General features: G+C 39.2%; 1 protein-coding gene across 1 annotated transcript in view; it reads right to left on the bottom strand.

Moving 5' to 3' along the window:
- Nucleotides 1-9,616: 9,616 nt before the first annotated feature.
- Nucleotides 9,617-24,593, bottom strand: part of LOC107190032 (neurogenic locus Notch protein-like) — a 220,560-nt gene continuing 205,583 nt past the window's right edge. Inside the window, exon 8 of the mRNA XM_015578747.1 lies at nucleotides 9,617-9,906. Coding sequence (XP_015434233.1) covers nucleotides 9,617-9,906 — 290 coding nt within the window. The remainder of the gene's footprint in view (nucleotides 9,907-24,593) is intronic.

Raw genomic sequence — 24,593 nt, 5'->3', positions numbered from 1 at the left:
CATGTGTTTCGAGGAATTGTTAATTAAAAAATAAGCGTGCCATACTTCACAAAATCCGGTAATTGACTCGTTTACATATTAACGAAAGTCACGAAAAATTTCAGAGAACTCTCTGCAACTTTCTCTAATTTTCACAAAAAAATTCCAGACAAGTCGATTCAACTGTTTGATAGTTCTTATATCGAACTTCTTCCATAATTTCCTCTTCCTTCGTCAAATATTTAAACGTTTATATCCGTTTCTAATTTATCATTGTAACACATATACTGCTCAATTTTTATAAATACTACTCACAACCATCATTCCTTACATATATATTGTGATGGAACGTATAGTCCGCGTACAGTCGTAAATCAAGCTTTAATTGCTCGAAGAAAATTAATATCCCCTGCCATCGTAATCGTGTCAAACTGTTCTACCCTCTCCCAAATATTCTCGCCATTGCGCGCAAAATCGCGCCACATCGATCGTATCCTGTACGGGCGGAAGAAATTCATTTTTAATGCCAAACAGATTTCCGTGACGTATGTTTAATAACCGTTCGATGCAATCTGGCTGAGCCGCGGATGCTCGCGCTACCGATTTATTAATCTTCATTTTTTAACGGTTGGGACACGGTGCACAGCGTGCAAGAGCATTCAGGGGGCCAGGAAGACGTCTCGTGCGTTATCAGATCGGTCGGCAGAAAACGCAATGGCATTGTAATTGGTATCGTACGTCAATGACAGAGAACCGCTACCGCTCCTCTTTTGGTTGCCGTGCAATGTATACACGCGGTGCCACTTCCGTCAAGACCGCAGACGTTTCCCTTGCTTCAATGTATTCTGGGTCAGTGATAAGTGGTCTTAAATTTGCATGAGATATTTGAAGGATTTCATCCGCATGGAATCGAGAGAACTTCGTACCGTTAACCCTTTAACGCCCAGTGTTGCACCGGTGCAATATTCATTTTTTGACGAGTGTGAAATTCTGTTGTCGATTAATATCCAACTTTCATCAGCAAGGATCCGTAGCTTCACTGATGTGAAGTAGGTCCCCAGATTTTATGTTGAGAAATTCAAGTATCCGTTCAAAAAACAATATGAAAAAAACATAGATCTGTTTAATTTCGATGTTTTCGATTTCAAAATAACACAATACAACATATATATTCGTCTCATAATTTTGAAATAACGGGCGTTACAGGGTTAAATCGTAAGATTTCTTCTCGAAATAGATATACACTTTGTTAATCTGTATAAACTGTTACAGAATTATCGGAAAGTTTATCTGAAGTAGTCCGATTTTATTGGTTTTTGAGTGAAACTTGCAATATTATAGTGATGGTTCTCTAAAAGATTAATAATAAATAATCATAATTTTCATTCAATAAAAAATAACAGGAATACTATGAAAATTTAAGCGATAAGATAATATTCAAATATTTACTTTTCGAAGATAGTCTTCCATAACATAAAACCTTGATACAGAGAACTATTTATCACCTCAGTACAATTTTTTATTTACCTACGTTTCTTTGGATTTGTTATAGTAATACTTTCATTATACAGGGTGTTCATAAGCTTCCTATCTACTTCGTACAAAATTACCGAGAAAAGAACAATATTTCGTTCATAGTTCCATTAATTTAATAATCCCTTGTAACATTTATACTGCATATATTGCCCAACACTTACCAGTGGGAGTGTAATTGAACAAATTTAGTACACATATCCGAATGTACTCCTACGACAAGAAATCCAGGAACTTCGATAAACCTTAAATTTCCCCATTCTTCCAGTTTTTCCAACGACGTCCATTTAAATGCTTCATCGATCCCCTCCCCATTCCGTAATAGTTCCACGCACAGTGCAAAAAACCACTCCAATTCAACATCGTTCTCCACCGATTCCTCGCTCCCCCAACACGATTCGACGTTCGCAAAAACATCCGATCTCATTACCTCCCCCTTGGGCACAGTTTCTACCGCGCGTTGGCAGCCAACCAGCAATTACAAAAGGCCCTATATACACTGAGACGGAGCGGGCGCGCGTCAGCCCCGTCTGCGAAATCCTGAATACTCGAGTATCCTCTTTCCTCGAACCTCTTAGCGCTATTTAGCGGATCCTTTTACGGGACAGTAGGTCCCGACAAGAAAGGAAAGCGCAGGGGGAACGGGCCTCGAAACAAGGGAGGCGAAAAAGAGACGAGTGTTCGAGAGAGGTTCGAGCGTAGAAGGAGGCAGAAGAAGAAGAAGAAGAAGAGGAGAAGAAGACGGAGGTGGAGTACCAAAATGGCGGTCGGTCGGTCCAGGAGGACAAGATAAGCCCTTTGTGTCCGGTACAGGGGCCCGTGGCAACGGATCCTCTCGTTTCGGTCTCATATTTCGCGAATCCCGCTATCATATTTTACTCGTAGCCCCAACTCTCTCTCTCTCTCTCTTCGTACCTCTTTGGTACCCTGTTTCGAGGGCCCGCCTTTCGGGTCCGTCTCTCATTTTTTGCTCGCTCACTTTTCGGGTACCCTCGATTCGCTCTACCTTCTCGATCCCTCCCCACACCCCCATCTCGATTGTTCGGTTCTCTAGCCAGGGTCCATTCGATTCGAACGTTCAAACACACGGAGGGTACCGATGGGTTCTTGACAGTTTGCGAATATGGAATATCCCAGCTCTGTACCTTCATTGTTGCGCCATCTTTGTGTGTTTATTGCAGGATATCTTATGATTGTGTGTGTGTGTATACGATCGTGTAGCCTGCGAACTGGTCGATTCGCGCGGAATAAATTATGTAAATACAGCGACGCGACGAAGGGACGCGTAATTTCTGGCTCTCTGTCCTACGGTGGACATTTAACAGGCCGTTTTTCGACGTACTTATGTTCGCGAATCTTATCCATCCGGATATCGTGTTCATGCACACGCGGTGTTTGTCTTGCTCCGGTGTATACACGCTCCTTTATTTTTTCGTGCTTTCGTTACGTGGTGAATTGTGTTCAGGGACGATTTTCCGGGACGGGATAAGTTTCGATCGAGTTTCTTCTTCAAAATGAATACCAGATTTGAGTTTTTAATTATTCTGCGGGTGTTTCTGCAAATGTCAATCCTTAGGGTTTAAGATAGTAGGATCGAAAGAAATTGTTTTACTGTATTAAGAGTAATTAAAATAGAAATTGTGTTAAAATGTATTAAATTTGATACATACTACGTTGAATTATGGACAAGTGTGTAGGGTTATAGATGCATAAAATCCTCAGATTAGTTTTAAATAATTATTCTATCAAATTATCTTAATAACTTGGTAATAAGTAACGACTGTTGTTATATAATATTACATAAGTTATGATTACTTTTACGTCCCAACGATCATACCTCGTTGTAGAATACCAGATTACTTTTACGTATCGATAAAATGACAATACTTTTTATGGCCAATTTCTATCTCTCGGTAATTTCAAATTTCTGTTTTTAATGAAATAAGAAAATTTACTGTTCTTGGTTTATTCGAGTTCCAGCAGGAACGGTCGTTATTTATCGGATGACCTGATAATATTACCGATACTTTAAAAATTCAGTGTAAATCTGCTGTGTTTACCTTCTAGCGCGATTAAATATAATATTTTCTTCTCATTTACCCTTTCAATTTTTCTTTTTGCCGCACATTCTCACCAATCCATATATTAGTTACCCACTATTCAATATCAAATTCAACATTTCTCTCGAAGCAAAACACTAACATTCTCCGCTATTTTTATCGAGAATAATGTCAAAAGAATCTATTCAATTTAAAATCCATCGTCATTATTCTTATTATTAAAAAAGAATACTGAATTACACATTGACACGTATAATATTATGACGTCTCGTTCAATTCTCGCGACACTTTACATTACCAAAACAATCATCAGTGAAATTAATCGTCACAAAAAAAAAAACTGGTCGAGATCAATCTCTGCGCGATCAAGTTTTCACTTTCGAGGGTGCCAATCAAGCGACCGTTTGCAAACATCTCGACAGGAAGCGGCGAACCAGCGGGATCTGAATAAAAGCAAGGGACGTCGGGGCACGTCCACGGTGACAATAATTTAATCCAGCTCGTTTCTCTTTCGGCGATTTCCTCCTGAAACCGGTTGGACCGTGTCCATCTTCGCCGAGAAATCCGTCTGATGGAGAGGAACGAGCGACGGCGGGGAGGGGGGATTCGATAATACGAGAGGAGATTAAATTCAACAACTGCCGGACGCGAATTAATCAAACGGCCAAAGCGCCGCCACGAATTACAGTACGCAAATGAAATTTCGGTAAAGTAATTTCTGAGTCTCGTCCGACCGTCCGTTGATCGATTTGCTTTTTCTGGCGTGCTTTTTTCAATCGACATTTTGCATACGTATACGTCAATTATCCTCTCCCGCTGGCAGAGACGTTAACGCGGTGATTAAATGATCTCGAGGCGAACAGAAATTGATACCCATTTTTGGGCGAAAGTCGATATATCGGGCAATACGGTCATCTTCTTGGAAATTGTACGTTTCAGAATGTACATCGGGAGTACTGAATTTGATGGCGATTAAATGTTGGAGATTTATAAGTAGACTGCGAATGTTTATTGCCAATATAGACTTTATGGATAAAATTAACAGAAACTGGAATTAAATACCTTTACTCTATGAAGGATTTTTCTAGATTCGAACTAAAATAGAAATTTCAAAGTTCATTAATGTTTTTATAGTACTAAATTACAAATACCTGAGTATGTTCCAAATGCATAAAATCTGATGTTTGTTTATAAGAGTCGCTAAGATATTGTACAATCTACACTTTGCACTGTATCTAACAAGGAACATCACTCTAGTGTAACACAGGTTAATTTTGATGCAATTTGGTAGAGAGGTAGTATTCTGAAAAATATTTGATACGTATTTTCTTAAGCTGCTGACATTCATATCTAGGAGGTGAAAGCAGCCCTCAAAGGTAGTGGTAAAAAATGCATTTAATCCAAACTTAATACACTGTTAAACAAATTGGTATTTCGAAGAACTATTAAAGTAGTTTCTTTTATTATTAAAAAACATAGTTTGCGTTAACAATCATTTTTCCTAAATCGAATAGTTTGCGAGATATTAAAGAAAATGTATTTTTCATCCCCGACTTTCAAGGCAGTTTTCACCCTCTAGATATGAATGTCAGCAGTTGCGAAATGTATACGTGTCAAATATTTTTCAACATACTACCTCTCTACCAAATTGCCTCAAAATCGACGTGTTACATTTAATATACCTCGTAAATAATCGAGCAATAATAAAAGTAAATTTTCGCTATGCCGAAATAAACAAAATGTATCGATTACTGAAAAACCAAAATTGTCGAAGTGGTGAACGAACATTTAGATGAATCCAATATCTCAAAAACGCGAGCTATATATCAAATATACGAAATAATAGGAGGATGTTCCAACATGTAAGACGATTTCACAGCCGTAAGAAACAATGGTCGATGAACCAGGACGGAAATATTCATTGTTTCCCGCGGAGGGATCCAGGAAAGCATTCGAACCGGTGGTCACGGAGTCCAGCGGCCGGATATGAGGCGTGTTTCCTTAATTGGGCGATATCTTTCGTCGCTGCCCCGTTCGATTTATCGTCCGTTGGGGATTCGTTAAATAGCGTGCGCGCATATCGAGGCCGTAACAACGACGGCCAAAGACGCGACGGGGCTGAAACGCGCGAGCGCGGCAAAGGTCGCGCGAATTGTAAATCGACGCCCATAAATCGAGACGCTGGCGGAGGGAAGACTGGAGAAACGAACAGGCAGAGGGGGAATGGGGAATAAAGAGACGGCAAAATAGCGTTCGAGCGAGCCAGTAATCGATGACCGGGGTTTTCGAGCCCCGCGCTTTCCGTTCATCTTAACGCTCTATTTGCTGCGAACAACGCCGCCTCCTCTATAGACGAAAGATCCGGAGGGAGCAATTGGTATCCCGAGTGGAGGATTTGTTGGAGGCTGAAGGAAAAATAGTATCATTCCCTATCGCTGTGTCGATAAATAAATTTCGAATGTTTATTATGCGAGTTTGACTGAAGTTTACCTAAATGTACACAGTAAACCCCTAAATGTATAGCATGGATTCGTATGATAGGATGGAAAAGTTTTAGGAATGCTCGTATGACACGGTAGATAAGTTTACATTTTCATATTCTGACTAAAATTGTCACAAGAAATATTTTTAATATTCAGTTTACAATTTTCATAATATATCTTTGTGTCTTTTATAAATATCCGTTTCCATGAGCATACGTAATCCATATACAGTGGGTGATCGAATTATTAGAACCTTAGGACGAGAAATGTTTTTTTTTTCTATGTATACCACATCAGGTTTAAGGCAATAAATAAATAATAGTGTGTTAGTATCAAGGTTTGTACACAGAATAACTTTTAACAAACTTTCCACAAAAAATACACAAAAATATTAAACTTAGCATGAATATTAACTTATGTAGTTGTACAAAAATACAGTGTAAGATCGTAAATTTATACAGATGGCTTTAATAATTTGATCACTCACTGTATGTAAATATTATACCTATAACCTATGTGACTCGTATAACACGACAGATTGCTATAACACGGAACTTATAGCAGTATAAATAAGCCCTGTGTAATAGAAGGGTGTAGTATTATGGTATATTTATATCACGTGTACACCTGAATGCTTCAAATTTCATTACTTTTACAACAAAATTAACTAAATCCACGATGACATTCTATTTCAATCTCCCGTTTCATATTCGACAAAAGAAACAAATCAGTCATAAATTCCATCAACATCGTTCCACTACCTTTAAAGGAAATTCACCCTTTACCGATAGAATTATGCTTCGAAAGTATGTATCTGCGTGCATAATTAACTCGATTCCATCATTCTAATAAAACAAACATATTTTACAATTTTTACTAAAGTATAAATTTGTATCACAAAAGGCTCGTTTTTTACACATGACGATTATACTCGTCATTACCTAAAAACTGGTAATTCCTTTACGACGGATATACTCGTCAGATCCAGTTAAAGGGTGAATAAACCTATCGTAAAAACCAATCGTCAAACAACACCTTAAAGTTCCCGAGGAGCTCAAACGACTTACTATCTAGATTTCAAAGTTCTTCCTCGCGTTCAATTACCTAACCCTCCAACACCATCGAAGCAGTCCTTCAAACGCTCCCTCGGCTCCAGAGGCGTTTACGCGATTCCCAACGATCTCGAGCGCGCGTTCAGAGGGTCACTCTCCCCTCGATTATATCGATTATCGATCGGCGGGATCTCGACGGGGCCCGTATATGCCAGGCCCTTAAACCCACTGGCCAGGCAGGAAGAGACGCGGGGTCCTTACGTGGCATCGAACAATTAAGGCTGACTTACGCGTGGCCGAGGCGCGCACACCAGCCGCGTTAAAGGAGCAAACGAGTCGCCGGCATCAGATAATGCGAAACCGCGACCCTGTCATCTCGGAAGAATTTACCGACGACACCGTAGAGACCCAGGCGTAGAAGTTACCGGAGCCAACGAGAAAGACACTCAGCGGCGCTCTGTGAATCTTGATTCTCGCCGCCACGCTCGCGAACGGATTTTCCACGAAAATCCCTTGCGCTCGCGCGTCGCGTTGACGCTGGTCTTTGATCGCGTGGTGTGCTTCTACGAGATCGGAAACTCGAGATCTCCGGAGCTAATTGCTGTTCGCGGGTATGCCGAGGAATTATTTCGTTTGATTAACGCTGCGCGCACCCGGTGGTGATTTTTCTAGCGCCGTTGATAGTAATCAAGTTATATTATCCGTATACATAGTAAACACGGAATGTACTTTTCGTTTATAGTCGTAAATAACTCGAATCTTACGCCGTGGATAAACGGCCGCTGGGAGTTAGGGGAATGGACTTTCTCCGGAACGAACCGTGTGACCCATCTCGAGTGAACTACCGAACTAGAGGAAATGGATCGTTAATAATGAATGATGGTGGATCATAAAAATTGTGATAAAAAACGAATGTTATATGTGTATGTTGCGTGTGTTATTGTATATGGATATTGTAGTCGTGTGGAATTTTTGCAGCTTCCGAGGAGGACGGTTTTTGTGCAAAGTTTTACCTCAGGGGACACGAAACTTCTGATTCACGTGTGAGAAAACAGACATCTCGCTCGGGAGACTTCAATGCGGCGCAAAGGAGTTCGTTCGGGAGATTTCAATGCGCGGTAAGGGTATCATTAGCCGCCTCGACGCATTCAGATCGACACGGATGCCTTTCTATCCATGTGGACGTGGATTTGTACAGTGTTGATTTGAAACGTTCTGTTAAATTTACGTTCGACAATGCACAGAAGTTATTTTCATATTGTCCAAAAACGATGATTTTAAGTTTTGTATTTGGTTCCAGTGTAATATCATGTTACGATTATACTTTGGTTCTTTATGCAAATTCACAATTTTGAACATTGATTTATGAATATGAAAATGAGAAAAATTTATTTCCGATACTAGATCTCATATTATGCTGATATAAATACATAAATTTCATTTAGTTTTATTACAGACTTTATTTTACTGCATTTAGTATATTAAAATTTACTATAAATGCATAAACATCCGCAGTCTAGTTATCATTAACTGTTCTCCTCGGATTGATATGACCCGAAATGAAGATTATATTTCAATAGGTATTATGTTGTTAAATATTTGTTTCTAGTATACAACGAACTTAAATGTTAAGTCTACTATTTTCTAAGAACAAACCATTTCAAAGTTTAAAATAATTTTATAACAGCAGGGTTCAACTGTGGATTTATGTATTTATAATACAGAGCCTCCCGTATCCGAACTAATAGGAAAACATAAGTGTTCGGATAACAGAACAATTTCGAATAGTAAACTCGATTTATTTAAACAGGGATCACTAAAATTGATAGTTTATTTAAATATTTATGGGTCCTATATAGTTTAGGTTGCTAAATTACAGAAATTTTTCAATAAGTGACTAGACAGAATTCGATTGTGTAGAAAAAACTATACACTATACGTAAGTACTACATATTTCCAAGAGGATAAGTCATCTCTTGTTGAGAATATTAGGGTACTCGAATAATCTGTGTTCGGATACAAGAGGCTGTACTCTATACCCAAATTCTTACTATATTTTCATTCCACTTAAATCCTTCACAAAAAATTAACTTTCTGTTTTACTTCCATTTCTGTAAATCCCTCCGAAAAAAAACACGATTTTGCATTAAGATCTACACAGGAAATTACCAATAAAAAAATCAATAAAACCAAGACTATCCAATTCCCCAACTAGAATTCGCGATTCAGTTTAACAGAACTTCCGTCCGTCACATCCAACAAATTCTGGAGCACGATATTCAGGAGAAACGTTTCAGTGAATTCTTTCTGCGGCCGTTGCGCAATGAATAGTCTCGCGTGAAAACGGTCAAACACTTTGATCCATTGCCATTCGACGAGTAACCGAGACGACGCGTATCTGGCGTGGAGGTTCGGCCACGATCACGCGAACGCATCGCGAATTATCGGTTCTCCCTGCGGTACCTGCGGCGAGCAATATTTTTCGTGGATGCGCTCGCAACAGGCGCCCTCAGTTTTTTTTTTTTTTTTTTTTTCCGAAGCTTTCTTGCGCAGTGTAGAGAGCAGGGGGCAGCAAAACGCGCATAGGAAAATGAAACTGAACGTGTGTGCACTTACCAGGCATGCAGACACATCGGAATGTCCCGGGATCGTCCAGGCAGGAACCATCGTTCTGACAGGGATGGGACTCGCACTCGTTCACGTTCGTTTCGCATCTCGGCCCTGTGAATCCTTGCGTGCAGTTGCAGGCGAACGAGCCGGGCGTGTTCACGCAGATCCCGTCGTGTTCGCAAGGGGATCCTAGATGGGATAAACAGAAAGAAAATGTCTTATTAATACAACATACTAGTAAATACAATATTACGAAATATTAAATTTATTTCTTTTATTTCTGCCCTTGTATGACCCTGAAGACCATAGTATACTACATGGTTGAATTCGTCTTAATGCCCGCTTTCATATGATGTAAAAAAATATTTAGCATTCTATTTAAAAAAATTAAGGTCACCTTCGTTTCTAGAATAATATTAAAAATACAAAAACTGTAGATACACTATCATATTATTAGTAAAATATACTATAACTTCCTCCTCTTCGATTTCTTTCTAATGTTTACCGTTTACGAAAAAAACGATGGTACGAATTATCGCGAACACCCTGTATATCGAGCACCAAGCAAAGTATTCAAGCACTTAGCATACACACACAAGCAGTCACTACACACTGTTATAAATACTGACACTCCCCCAGTTAATATTTAAATATTACCATAAACTACTCCCGGAGAATATTCATCCACCCCATTCACCGACCCACTACATACTGCCCGTTCAAGGAGACGAGTCACTTACAATAAACAAAACATTTACGTGCTAAGCCCAGCCATTGGCTGGCAACTGTCTCTCCCCTACCAAAATGGTTATCACGTCCCTTTGTTTATAGTTACTAACTCGACTCGTTGGATGAGGTATACAGGTAATTTCTCAGGTATTTGAGCGAAAGTCCTTTCCTGCGGAATGTTCCTTCCGCGACAAGGACCAAAAAGATTACACGATAGAGAACAAATGTTTTCCAACAAAAACCGTTTCCTGTAGTATTTGAATTGAGGATACTACTGACGATACATTAAATAATCAACGTCTGTATTATGTAATTGTTTCCTTAGGTCTCCTATACTCGATATATTTTCTACATGTCCTCGAACAAATTGTTTATTTGTTGAATATATCGTCTATTTGGGGCTGTCCGCCCACCGCGAAACTATAGATGATTGCGCTCCATTTGGGTCTATGATGTTTTGTTTTAAAATTGCTGAATGTTTACCTCGTACCATCCGAGAATGGATAAAATAAAGGTATAATTAAATTATACCTTAATTTAAATAAAAGTTTCTGTTTCAGATTATAATTTCTGATTATGAATGGAACGTCCGAATACTTTTGTCTAACTATATACAGATAAAACTTATTTTATATTTTGTGATACATAGGTAGCTCCGTGTAACTTTCATGAAAGCTTGCGTCGGAATAATCGTAAACACTCCGCAGGGTAGAGCTTCAGTAACATCACCATAACAACAAATACAACGAAAAATATCTTTGTCTGAATATTCTGCTGTATATTCGCGGAACTTCAGGAATTGTTCTCGCGATCGGAGGTGCGTTTGATCGTGAACGTGGGCTCGATAAATTAAAACCGCCGCGAACTGTGGCGAACGCGTGGCGCATAATAATTAATAGCCGTGCAAGAATCAAAGTCCAGCACGCAGGTGCATCCCCCGTGGGATGCCCGGACAAATACAGTAGGATAGCGCGCGCGCGCCTTAATTGGCCCTGAGTCGGTGAACTTTTTCGAAGAAGCTGCCATTAGGGAAGAAGAAGCGTTCGAGAGGAGCCCCGGGCCGCGGCGACGACCATAAGAAGGAAGCTGCCGGGTACGGATTCCACGGGTACCATTCTCTCTTGTTGCCCTGGCCTCTCCCTTCGGCCAAGAATCCGACTCGAGTTACTTTTCCACGCGGGTTATGTGGTTCGCTGTTAATTGCAATAAGATAATCACCGCTGACAGCTGTCCGGCGACTCGACGCACGAGAAACGAGCGTTTTCATTAAGGCTCGAGAAGACTTACCCGAAAATGCACGGTTTAATTTCGATCCCACGCGTGACGGTAGGTTGGTAACTCTCGCGAGAGACCGGTCCCCGTGGTCACGTGTTCGGGGTTATGTAAGAGGAAAATGACGATGTAATGAAATTTTCATGGTATATTTAGGTGGTGTTTATTTAATAAGAACATTTTTTTAGGCATCCTGTGAATGTGGTCACCCTTATGAGCAATTTTTTTTACGGTTAAATATTAGGGGTTGTTACCAGGCAATGGATTTTGTGTTTTTTTAAGGAAAAGAATGTAATTTTCTTTTCGATATATTACAATTTTTTAATGCGTTTATGTAATATTGGAATACTATTTTACAAAATAAATTTGTGAACCAACACAACCACACAAAGTCACCTATTGTGTAGAATATTTTTCTATATTCAATAAATTCTATATCATAGAAAACTAAATTTAAAAAAGACTGAATGTCTACAAACTTAAAAGAACTTTACCTGACACATCCTGTATACAAATAATACAACGAATATCAAACAGAAAGTTTCGTTATTAGTGGCTGCACTTCCGAGAATATTAACTAAAGAACATCCTTACTGAACACTTGAAGCTGCCAACAGATCAGCCACGCGAAGAGACTGTCAATCCCAACGATACAAATCCTATCCACTTCCGATACTCTCTGTAAGACCACTGGACTCAAGTGTTCGTGTGTTCAGCATATGCTATCTAGTCACAGGCTCTTCCAAATCGGATAGAGGTCGAAAAAATCAATTTGCATAAGAATTGAGAACAGAACAGAATCTTCCCTCAATTTCATCACATTTCTAATCATCTCCATGAAGGAGTACTTACAGGTAATCGTCGTATTACAAGGTGGTTAAATTCCTAAAAATTAACGTGTCCTAGAAAAGTAAGCACTAGTATGTACACACATACAAAAGATAGAGTTAGGTTCCAAAAACTGATGAAACTACACCGTATAGAAATATAAAATATATGAAATGGATAACGTGTTATTCAGGGATTTCCTAATCTTCCAACCTTCTTATGGGAATGTATAGATTATGTTATTCGACACAGCCAGAAAGAAAAAAGGTATTACAGGAGTACAAGAGCAGCAAGCAGGAGCGAATTTTTTCTTAATTTCATATTTCTAATCACCACCATGAAGAAATCCATACAGAACTTCCAATACATCCTCTATGAAACTAATGAAAGTGGTCCAAACACAGGTTAGGGTCTAAATATGGGGTAATTGAAAGTATTTTAGGTGCTTCACCATAGCAATAATATGAAACTGCGACCTAAAAACAAAACAAGCTTATTTTAATTCTGTATTATAAAGCAAATATGTCGTAGATGCACTAAAATACAGTAATGTCTCGATAAGTATAAATTGGTTTTTTGTTTGAACCCGATCTGCTTACATCCTATAGTACCCTCTCCAAAAAGTTCCAGGACAAGTAAAATAATACGTGTACCATTCATTTATTTATCAATTCTATTTTGTCACCTTCAAAGTAATCCCCATTGCTCACAATACATTTTTTCCAACGTTTTCTCCACTCTTCCAAACATCCCAAAAATTCAATACTCTGTTTTCATTGGTCTCACAGGGGAACTCCCTCAGTGGTGGCAATACCGCCGTTGCTCCTGTCGCATTCATCGAGGAATTACTGTATTGCTTCTTAAAAATCTTCAACAGCTCTAACAATACATCCTAAAGTAAAACTGCTAGTCCATACATAGACCATCTGCTCTATCCACAGGTTATACAACATACCCAGAAAGAAACAAAGTTATTCCAATACTTATGGGTAACAAACACATGCAACAGTGAATTTTTTCTGAATTTCACATTTCTAATCATGAAGTACCATTACAGACCTTCCAATACACTCTCTATCATACTATCCACAGCCTACGTTATTCGACATACAGCCAGAAAGAAAAAAGATAAATATTCCAATAATTAGAGGGGGTTGGGGGGTAACATACAGGAAGAGACCGAGCGCGAAAATAGCGAGCCAGGGGCCTCGTTCCCAGGGCAACGCGTACAATCACCCGCGATACTTATGAACTTTTCTAAGGGCAACGACAGCGGGCTCCCGCGCGCCGTTTATAAAGTGGCGTCGCTTTTGCCTGTGGCACGCTCGCATACCGTCCTCGTGTAATTCGCCGACGCGGTTTTTCCGACCCCAGCCGCCGCCGGGGTAATTGCTGTCGCCGCGCGCGACGTTTGACCGCTGCTCGAGGAGCCAGCAGCAGCCGCTGAAAGAAGAACACGCGGGTAGCAAAAGACGATGACGGCGGCTGGGCCCCTGAGAGGTCGGGACGGGGTTGTACGTGTGTTACAGGGCGAGCCTGGGGGCGAGCAAGAAACACATTGCTCCGTCGTGTTCGCAATCGAGCGACGAGGTCGGAACAGATGACGAATCGGTGGTCGCGGAGTTGCTTCGAGCGGCCTTCAAGGACACAGGGACTCTCGAAAAGAGGCGACTTTGATGGACGGGGATCGATCTCACGGAAACGGCGGACGGAGCGATTCTTGTGGGAGCCGTTCGGTTGCCAAAGTGATTAAGTCTACGGAAATTGTTGAGGGAATCTTGTTAAGCGTACAAGGTTAAGCAGTAATAGTTTTGGTTATAAAATTTGAAGGAATTCGGTAAGTGGAGTTAGTCACTTTGGTCGCTGAATGGATCATATAAAGCTCGAGGGAAATAAATAGGGGCTTGGATATGTATTGCTATTGTTTAGCAGGCAGTGTTACTGTTGGTCTAGAATTAAAACTCAGCAGCTTATTGTCTTATTTAGCTCAGGATATCGGAAATTTGGAAAGTTATAATTGTATTTAAGTAGAAGTAGATAAATGGAAATTTTTTATCAATTCTGTTCATAGTTTCTCATCTTCATGAAAGTACGAAATTTTAGGGATTTTTTTTCTAGTTTGGCCTGAGATTGATGATACGAAAGGGTTTGAGGAGAATAACAATTCGTGGAAAGGAATCTTCCATGGTTTCATTTCTCGAAGATTTTTTGGTACGGTATCTTTATTTTCAAAATTATTTATGAACAATATTTTAGGAACTCAAGAATAAGCTGACGTGAGTTGGTTTTCTTTTAAATAAAAAAATTCTATCTTTGAACAATTCAGCTGCTAAATTTTAATTGTGAGTAATAATTATGCTCAGAACTTGGGTACGTTTAAATCTCGCCATCTGCGGAATTAATATATTAACAAGCTTTGATTAAATTTAAAATAACTTCAATTTTAAGAAACTTCTGTTTAATTCTCGCTTCACAAAGAGTGTTATCTCTCTCCTTAGCATTCATCGAACTTTACTGGCACACAGTTTCTGTAGAATTTCTTTAACCATTTTCATGCAATAACAAAGATTGGACTTTGTAAAATTAGGGTTGATTGTGGTAGACAGTATGCTGATCTACATACAGTACACAGAACTACATTTTATTCGTATTCACTGAACTATTTCCTTTTCAGGTTCAGTTAATTATTCACGATTGTTTTCATCCGAGACCACCGACGATCCTTAATATAAAAATTTCGAAGCCCGACTACACGGCGGTCCACCTGGTTCCGTAATATCGGAGGTGTATCCACGCATATAATATCACGGATAATCGATCAATCGTAATCTCTGCGGAGGCGCAGTTTACGAGTTTCGTACAGTCGGTAGCTCAGTCGCTCGGTCCTCGTCCCCGTGTTTCTTGCGGGGCCCAAGAACTTAATCCACCAGAAAATATGCAATCTAGATAATAACAGTGCACGTGCTCGAGCACGAGGTCATTATGGTTGTTATTAAACTTAAAATAACAATTTAGCGTTTAATTAGATTCGTTTGGGCGCCGCTGCCACCGAAGCAGCCTCTCGGGAGAAGCAAGTGGACGAAAAGCACCGCCTAAGACTCGACTTCCGGCAAAATCTTATTACGAATAACGCCCTGTCCAACAGTTTCAACATTTTTAAATCTTTTCATTCTTTCTTTTGAATTTTTTGGAAGTTTCGAGCACTTTCGAGGGAGTTCCTTAAGTGGTTCTCTTTTAGTAAAGAAGAAAAACGGTGGTCATTCATTTAAGGGCTTTTGGAGAATTGATGGTGGAAATAATGTGAAACGTTCTTTTGGGAATGATATTCTATAGTGACTTTTAAAATAAAAAAAAAATTGTACCATACAAGATATTGTATTATTTTATAATATATGATCAATTTATTTTATGCATGCGACACTTGTATGTTGGCATATTTTTCACGTTAGGTAGCTAAACTAATTAACTACAGATATTTAATAGGAACTACCGATTTGAATTATTTTTCACAACCCTGAATAATAGAAAAATCTACACGATCACTTCAAAAGTTCTTAGATTTATTTCTATTATTTTTCTTCTCTTTCGTCAATTTATTTCTCTTTTATACATTTACATCTGCCAAATAGATCGTCAATCATTTTATTGTCAACTAAATTAAAATGATCGTCATATAAAATATTCAATTTCCTTCTTTTCTAAAATTTGTTAACCTCCACCTACCATACACTCCTCCCCAGTATTAAAGGTACCAATGATTAATAAAATTCTTATCATTACTATCTTTAATTATTATCCAATGAAATTTCGCCAACTCTGGTGAAAGGTATTCGTGACTGAACCCAGTGCAAGACACCCCTGCGTTTCACTTATATCTGCGAACGTTTTTATATACTTTCGTCGATCAAGACATTCGAGTGTACAATGATGGTTCACGAAAAATCGATCGAAGCCGATTTTCGAGCAAGAGGACACAAGTTAAACGGGTCCCCCGTAGGTAACATCCAGACGGTAGCCCGGATTTCCAAGGTGGTGCAGGTAGTATGCCCCGCCATCCATAGGCCAGGTATACGAATCGCCTGTGCTCGTATCGGTTTACCATTGTCAGGGGCAACGTTGCCAAATTTCGGTGTAACAATGGGTCTTTGTTTAGTGTGGCAGGTAGAGCCGGGGCGGCGTCTCCCGTCGACGGGGTCCGGGCCCCGAGTCAACCTCGCTACGAAAACGAAGAAGAAGGTGAGGAGGGAAGCCCAGGAACACGAACGTGAAGACTGACCACGGAGGAAGAGAGGATTTCGTTACGCGTTACCGCGTTGTTTGCACTGGCACGCAATGAGCGAACTTACGGAACTCCCACGAAGCCCGTTATGTTCCAAAAAAAAAAAGAGGAATTCAATACGAAGAACGGATTTTTCGAGGTTATCTGTACTTCAGAAAAAACGTGGGGTTATCTTATAATTAGTTTATCACGTTTGAAAAAACTTAAGCTCTTCTTAATATGATATAGGAGATATTCTGTTCGTGTCTATTGATATTCGAAAATTTTTCTTTCCTATTAAAGAAAAGAGGGGATTTTTGTACTACGTTATTTTAAGGGCTATTTAGGAAAGTAACTGAATGTTATTGCAGGAAATAAATATATTTATAAGACTGAGAAGAAATTTCATTTTAATCCTTGTACAACGAATGCAGAGTTATTTTGACCCACCTGTAGCCGTTGCAGTATTCTTTGTAATTATATGTAAATGTGACATATGAACTTGAAGATGTACATAAAATTTTACGCACAATTCTATCTTGAAAGCAATATACAATGAAAATTCCGCTAAGAGTCAAACTAACCCTGCATTCGTCTTTCGAGGGTTAAAGTAATGAGACTTGTCTTCCCTTACACTCGTTTATTGAAGCAGATGAATAATCGTCTTATGCACCAAAAATGTATGATTTTCTACTTGAAGAAGAAAAAGGAATTCGAAGCATGCGTGCCATGCTTCAGTGATTTTGCCGCTTATACACCGAACGCCATATGTCTCGAATGGTAAGGATCATTCCATTCTGTACCTGGCGTCCCCGTTAAAAAATAAAGACTCCAATAAAATTGTTACATATCCCTGGCCATGTTAATTAAATTATTGCTATCTACCAGGTTGGATCGTAAATAAATTCCATTTTCTTCTTTTCAATTTATGTCAGTCCAAAGCATTCTATAATCAATACTAAACTCGGTAATTATTATTCGATTTTAACCATCCGTAGGCAAACATCTTATTTCTCCAGACTCCGTAGGCAAACTTTTTTACTGCTTTAGGTTCCACAAAATCTGAAAAATTCTGGTATAGTTATCAAAGTCTCTACTACATTATTCGATCGTTCGTGAGGTCAAATGTCTAAAACTTTCTTCGATAAAAATACAAAATTCGAAGGAAAGTTCGGGGAAAATGGGAATTCCCTAGGATCGTTAACAATTCATATCACTCATGACTCAACCGTATAACCAATATAACCGACGATCACAAATAAAATAGTTACGTAAAACACATGAAAAAAGGCACAGTGACTTCGTCAAAGAGGTATCCAAAGACCGTCCATTATTCCCAAAAAATAAAACTCTTACACAGCATAATATGTTAAAAAAAAAAAAGGAAAATGGAGTGTTTCTGGGACAGGGAACGTGATTTCGTTTCGTTACAAATTATGATGTCTCGACGGTGTCACCTTCGCGGGTCTCGGGGAATTTCAGGGGCCCTGCAAAGATGGCCGCCGCAGGCACCCGATGGTAACTCAACACCGGACGGAGAGACGGGGCCCGTGAGGGACCGACGACCCGGTTTGCGGTGGTCCTTCGCTGCAAATGGGCCGACGTTTTCAGGAATCCCGCGTAAATATTTATAAGCCCCCAGGGAAGGGTGGGAAAGCCTGAAGGGGAGGAGAGGATTTCGTCTTCTTGCCCCGTGACTCGCCGGGCCCGGACGAATTCTGCAAGAAAGCAACCGCGGCGACGTCGCACGAAATACGCGCGAGACAACCTTATCTCCGAGGGACAGACGTCCCTCACGGGGGAAGACGGACGAATAAATTACGTCCTGTTCCTTGGAATTAATTTCTCCCGCCGGGCCTGGTTTTCCTTTGTAGGAATCGGCCACGAAAAGCCTGAAAACGACGCGGTGCAAACGGAATTTTCATCGTTTTGCGGGGAATAAAATTGCAGTTAACGTCGTGTGGGTTCGAGTGGGGGACTGAATCGTGTTTTGTCCAGGGGCCTGCTGCTTGAGACGTCCGCTGGGGACATGGCTTTTTTCGATAAGAGTAAATTGATGGTCTTACAAATTGGACTGGGGCGTGACACGCGAAATTCATGTATATGTAGTAGGCTAAATGGTGGATGATTTGAAGGACTTATATGTAGGTATCGGGCAGTTAGGATGTAAAGCTTTTTATTGTTTATTTCAAGTATTATTGATATGTATGTTAATCAAATTTTTTACCGATAACTGTTACACAGATCGAAGGGAGAATGCATAGTTGTCAGTGTAAAATTAAGGAGTTAATTTTGTTTAAAGGGGTGAACTTATTTATAGATTGTGCATCTCTATAGGTGAGGTAGAATACACGGGCGAAATATAGTTTATTAATGTGAAAGGTGAAAGGAATAGTACTCATAAAAGCGCAAGGAAGGGCCTATTAAAGAAATGGAAAGTTTGATATTCTGAGTCAAGAAGATTTTCTGCGATCATACCTATTGACTAGACTTTGTTTTTTGTTTACGATCTACCTTTTTTTACATGACAGGAAAATTTTATGATAACACTTCTGAAGAGTCGAGATTAAGATTAATTCGAAAACGTGTTTGGGTCGAAATAGACCAGAAGAATCGTAGCAGGATTAAAGAAGTGTTTTAAATAGTACAAAAACTGAATGCAAAACAACTATTTAAATAAATCTGTTAAAGCTGAAAGTTTCTGGAACACTTGTAAAATTCCCCTTCCTCTTTACGAAAGAAAAAGAAATTTCGCAGTTCAAAAAACATTCAAACTGTTCTACATCCCTGAAAAGTACCAGCAATCACAATAATTCTAGCTTCCAATATCGATTAAATATCAATAAAACCGGTCATAATTATTCACCGTGGGCACATCGTGATATTACGATCCACAAATGCAAATTGGATTGGGCTGAAGCCGACAGGCGGCAGTAATTCAAGAATTATGGAACTAATTCGCGTTCCTGGACGAGATTCAGCCGGATCATTTCAATTAAACATAATTAAATGACTACGATTCTTTTTCGACTTGCCACGCACTCATAAACCGTTCGAATTATAATCCCAGGTCCGAGAGGGTCTGTAAACGTAGCCGCAAGGAGAGCGAATAATGAACAAACGGTTTTTATTGGCAGAAGAGAAACAAAATATTGTCCTTCGGCATCGATCGATCTCGGAAGCGTCATCGATCCCTCAACTCACCCCGATAATTACGAGCAACGGCGATCAGTGTGCTACACTCCTTTGGAGATTTCAATGCCGGGAGCGAGGAGAGCTGTTGCGTTTATCGGACCAGAAGATCAGAGAGAAGGCCACGGGCAATCGTTCCGGGGGAGAAGATGAGCAGGAAGAAAGTGGACGTTCTCCCGGATTTTAATGACTTGTACCGCCGAAAGGCCGCAAAGAGAAACAAAGGAGTTGGATAAATGAGATGGGAAGGGCGTGAGCATCGACTAATCACCCGGCGGTATTAAAAATCTTAAACTGGACGAAGGGTGCTGGAAAATCGGACCCGTGATGGATTATGATCGTGCAGAAATTTCGTTGGATGAATTCGAATAAAAACTCTGGCCATATATTCGATGAAACTGACCTTAACTCCGACTCGAAGGTTCTTTTCGGAATGTAATATTTATAACGGGGAATATTCTTGTAGATATTCCAACGTTTTCTTTCAATCTAACTCTTCTTCGTTTTACCCTTTTAACCCTCGGAGTAAGGACGTTTTTCATGTTCGTAAAAACAATAGTGTCTGGGTCGATTTTTAAACATACTTTCAAACGCGATCATCAAAAAACACCTGCTTTTTTCTATACCACTAAATATAAACAACTCCTAGCTTAAATTACATTTACTAATCGATGAGTTAGATACGGTTTTTAAGCATTCGGGTCCAAACGACCCCGGTCACCGTAATCCAAGGGTTAAGCTGCGTCTACACTCTATAACAAAACAGTGTTATATAACAAATTGTTGTATAACCTTGTCATACAACAGGTTTTTATAACTTGTTACAAGATTATATTTTTTGGACAGGTCTGTAAGAAATTTGTATAATATTTCACATCTCATTATTAATAATGGCGTTATACATGATGGATAACATATACCTTGTTATATGTATAACACGAAAAATGTTATGTAACATTTTTCTTTCTGTTTTTTTAACAAGTTTTATAACTTTGCTATAAAACGAGTTATGCTATATAAATAGCGATATCAAATAAACAAATCCTGCAATTTTAAAGATTTCAGTGTTTTCGTAATAAATATCTTCCGAGCTGTTTAGCAAGCGTTCCCTAAAAATTGTTGATCCAGATGGGTGATAAAGCATTTTGACATACATAATTAAGATTACTCTGATCGCATAACTTCATCTGAAAATCGAACTTTTCAGGTGTCACTACACTAATTTCCATTGTCTACCGATTGGTATATGCAAGTAGCCAACCTACTCATTGATTGGCCCACTCTACATCGCAATCTACCGATTACTAATAACCGTGAGGTCATAATTTCGGCGAAGTACCGATAACTCGTTCAGCGCACGTCGTTGTCCGGAATCGGAGTAATAGGACGCCCCCGAACCAGCCCGCAGGCCATCGTGCGAGCACAAAAAGACGAGGAGGACCGAAAACGGTCAGGGAAGAATCGTTCTGGTCCCCGGGGGGAAAAGGCTCTCTTTGAGTAATGCCTTCCTAATTACAATCCTCGCGTTCGAAGCATGACACACGGGGTATACTGTCCGCCGGCGAAAGGAACGGGTTCCCGAATGAGGGTGGGGGAGGGGGAGGGGGGACTCTCGTCCAGAAAAACTGGGGGGATCCTTAATTCATTATGCGGCTATAAAAAAGTTTAACGGCTGAAATCTGGTGCAGTGGAGTTGGACGAGGACCACGAAACGCTTTCTCCCGTGGACTATCGCGGGGACCATTCGTGGTAGTCCTTGAAACACTAATTCTTTTTTCTTTTGGAATTGAAACGCGGCACGGTTGCGACAAACAAGATGCAAAGATTTTGGTATTTTGTGATTTGATATTTGGGAAAATCGAACGAGAAATTGCGTATCGACTGGTGTGAAATTGATTTAAATTATTCGATATCTGGACTCGGAAATTATAGACAGTTGGAGCTTGTGTTGTAATAATACAAAATTAATTAACTATAATATTAGAAGGATTTATAAGTTCTGTATTTTACTTAAATGTTGTGATCACTTAGATAATTTGTTAATGAAGTGTTTAGTCAGAAAATGTAGCTCGTCCTTTCTGGTTAACTGGGCAACACTTCACTTACGCCAGGTGGTAAACTAAGATGGACATTTAAAACATAAAATTCTATTGTGAAAAATCTAAGGTCAGTCTCCACAATTCTGTATAAACTATTAAACCTCCATATAACATGGACTCGTATAACACGACCGAAAAATTATGACAATGTTCCTATAGCACAGTAAGTAAGTTTAATATTAATTTGATATATTTTCTAATAAATAATTTCAAATAAACTTTATATAAACATTATTTATAAATACGTATTTCCATATGCATACATAATCCATATACAGGGTGGTTCACTTAACATGACCACCTGAATTACTCGTAAATTATTGACTGTACGAAAAAATATTATAAACAACAGTTACATAGTATCAAAAGGGACATCTAATGCAATATGTTTTTTAGTATGTTACATTTTTATTAAGATGTAACAGTCACCGTCAATTTTTTAAAAGAAATGCCAAATATCTCACCTCGAATTTCGATAAAGTATCAAGTATTGCATAAGTAAGTATTATATCACATAGGGTCTATAAAGAACAGTCTCTGAGGTATTAGTACATTTTTGAACACGTTGGTGAGATTATTCCGATTAAAATGAAACCAAACATGACATAATTTGGACCATGTTTTTTTTTATTAATATTAATGTTATTTGATGCTGTGACTCGTGTAACACGGATTCATATAACACAAAACGTATCCCCCGTGTAACAGGGCTGTCTACTGTACCTCATAAATACCACACATTTCTTGAACTCTACAACCCAGTTGCAAAAAGACCCGAAGAAATAATTCAAAGCACGAAATAAACGTGCAGAGTCCGTAGCATCCATCTTGGTCGTTCTATTCCATCGCGAGCGAATTAAAAGATCCTGCAGATTAATGGTCTGATTGGACGCGAGTTCGTTCAGCATTCGCTAAATTAGCCCGTAGGTGGGGTTGAAATATCTAATGAATTTCAGAAAATGAATGTGGTGACCGCTCGTTACGCGGGCTCTAATGACCCGAGGTGATATATAAAGAGAGAGTGTCTTTTCCTCCCGGCGAACGAGCGGCGATTGTTAAACATTCACCCCCGAAATCCAATTAATTCCGCCGGCGTGGTTGATTAACGCGCCCCGATGGAACAGGACTATGAGTTACTAATGCGAGAGAGGAAGCGTATGAGAACCGTGCCTGCGTTCGTCTTGCCCCGAGAGAGAGGGAGAACGAAGGGACCGCCGCGCGCGATACAAAAGAAGTGTTTCTGATTATTAATGAAGTGTCTTTGTCTGGAACGAAACGTATTAACCGGTGCGCGCTCACCTACGGCAGGCGGCGAGTATTTATTACCGAGAGCGAATGAAAGGATTTACTTGGATGCATTTCCGAGCGCTCCACCCCCTTCTCAGCTGCCCCGGGCTTTTTCACGGTTTTTCTTTTTCCAAACGAGTCCGTGAACCGGCGATTTTGATCGCCTTGCGAGTCCCTATTTTAATCGACGAGTTTAATTCCTATCCCCGTTTGGAACGATACCTCGTACCGTTTTCTTTCCAATCGTGTAATTATGTGTAATTTCTTCTTACCTGTACACGAGGATTTACTAGGAAGATCATGTTCAGAAAGATTGTGACAACAAAAAATGTAAAGTAGTGAGGATGAAGTATTCTAGATGATAAATATATAGGATTTTAGATATTTGTTTAATCACTGTTATCGTTTTTCGTGTGGTAGATATATGACTACATAAACTAAAGGTTTTTGTTAATGTATTTATAGTCTGTAATATTCAGTAAAGATAGAACGTTTATCAGATGCAACAAGTTTTCTGATTTATTCTTAATCCAGTAAGATAATTAAGAGAACCAAGAAATTCCTACCTTTATTCTTGCCTTTATGAATTTTTCTAGGAAAGTTTAATGAATAATGGACGAATTACATTTTTTTGTAACTTCTGTGTTTGTAGATTTCTATGAAACTATAGATTTTTATAAATATTCATAGTTAAATGAACGAAATAAACTCCAATGTAATTTATTTTAATAATTTTAATACTATCCATTATCTCTATAGAAAATGGTAAATAGAGGAAATTAAATACAACAGAACCAAATGAGAAACAGATGAAATGAAATTTGTAGATTTAACTGCAATGTTCATAAATCATATCCTAATGCTTCTTAAATCTTATAAATAGATTATTCAACAAAATTATTGAAATCTCATGAAGGTACATGGTACAAGTTGCTGAGTAGAAATAGCTAGAATACCTTAGACCGCAAAGGGTTAATTGTCAGAGAATAAGATCTTAGTATTGCATGTGAACTAGAAACCAGCCTGTAATCATAACATGCAAGAATTTTATGGTCCATGTGCGCTGTATTTTCCTTACGTAAGACGTTTCATACAGGATTCTCGGAACTGGACATTTCAATATCGTCCATAACGCAACAAAAACGCATCAAGTACGAGCTCGATTCAACTCTATTACAAGTTTCGCAAGAAGCGAACCGTCGATATTAAAG

This window comes from Dufourea novaeangliae, unplaced genomic scaffold (assembly GCF_001272555.1).
Source record: "Dufourea novaeangliae isolate 0120121106 unplaced genomic scaffold, ASM127255v1 scaffold172, whole genome shotgun sequence".
Classification (NCBI taxonomy): domain Eukaryota; kingdom Metazoa; phylum Arthropoda; class Insecta; order Hymenoptera; family Halictidae; genus Dufourea; species Dufourea novaeangliae.
Note: the sequence above shows the minus strand (reverse complement) of the source record. Positions and strands in the feature narration are given on the sequence as shown.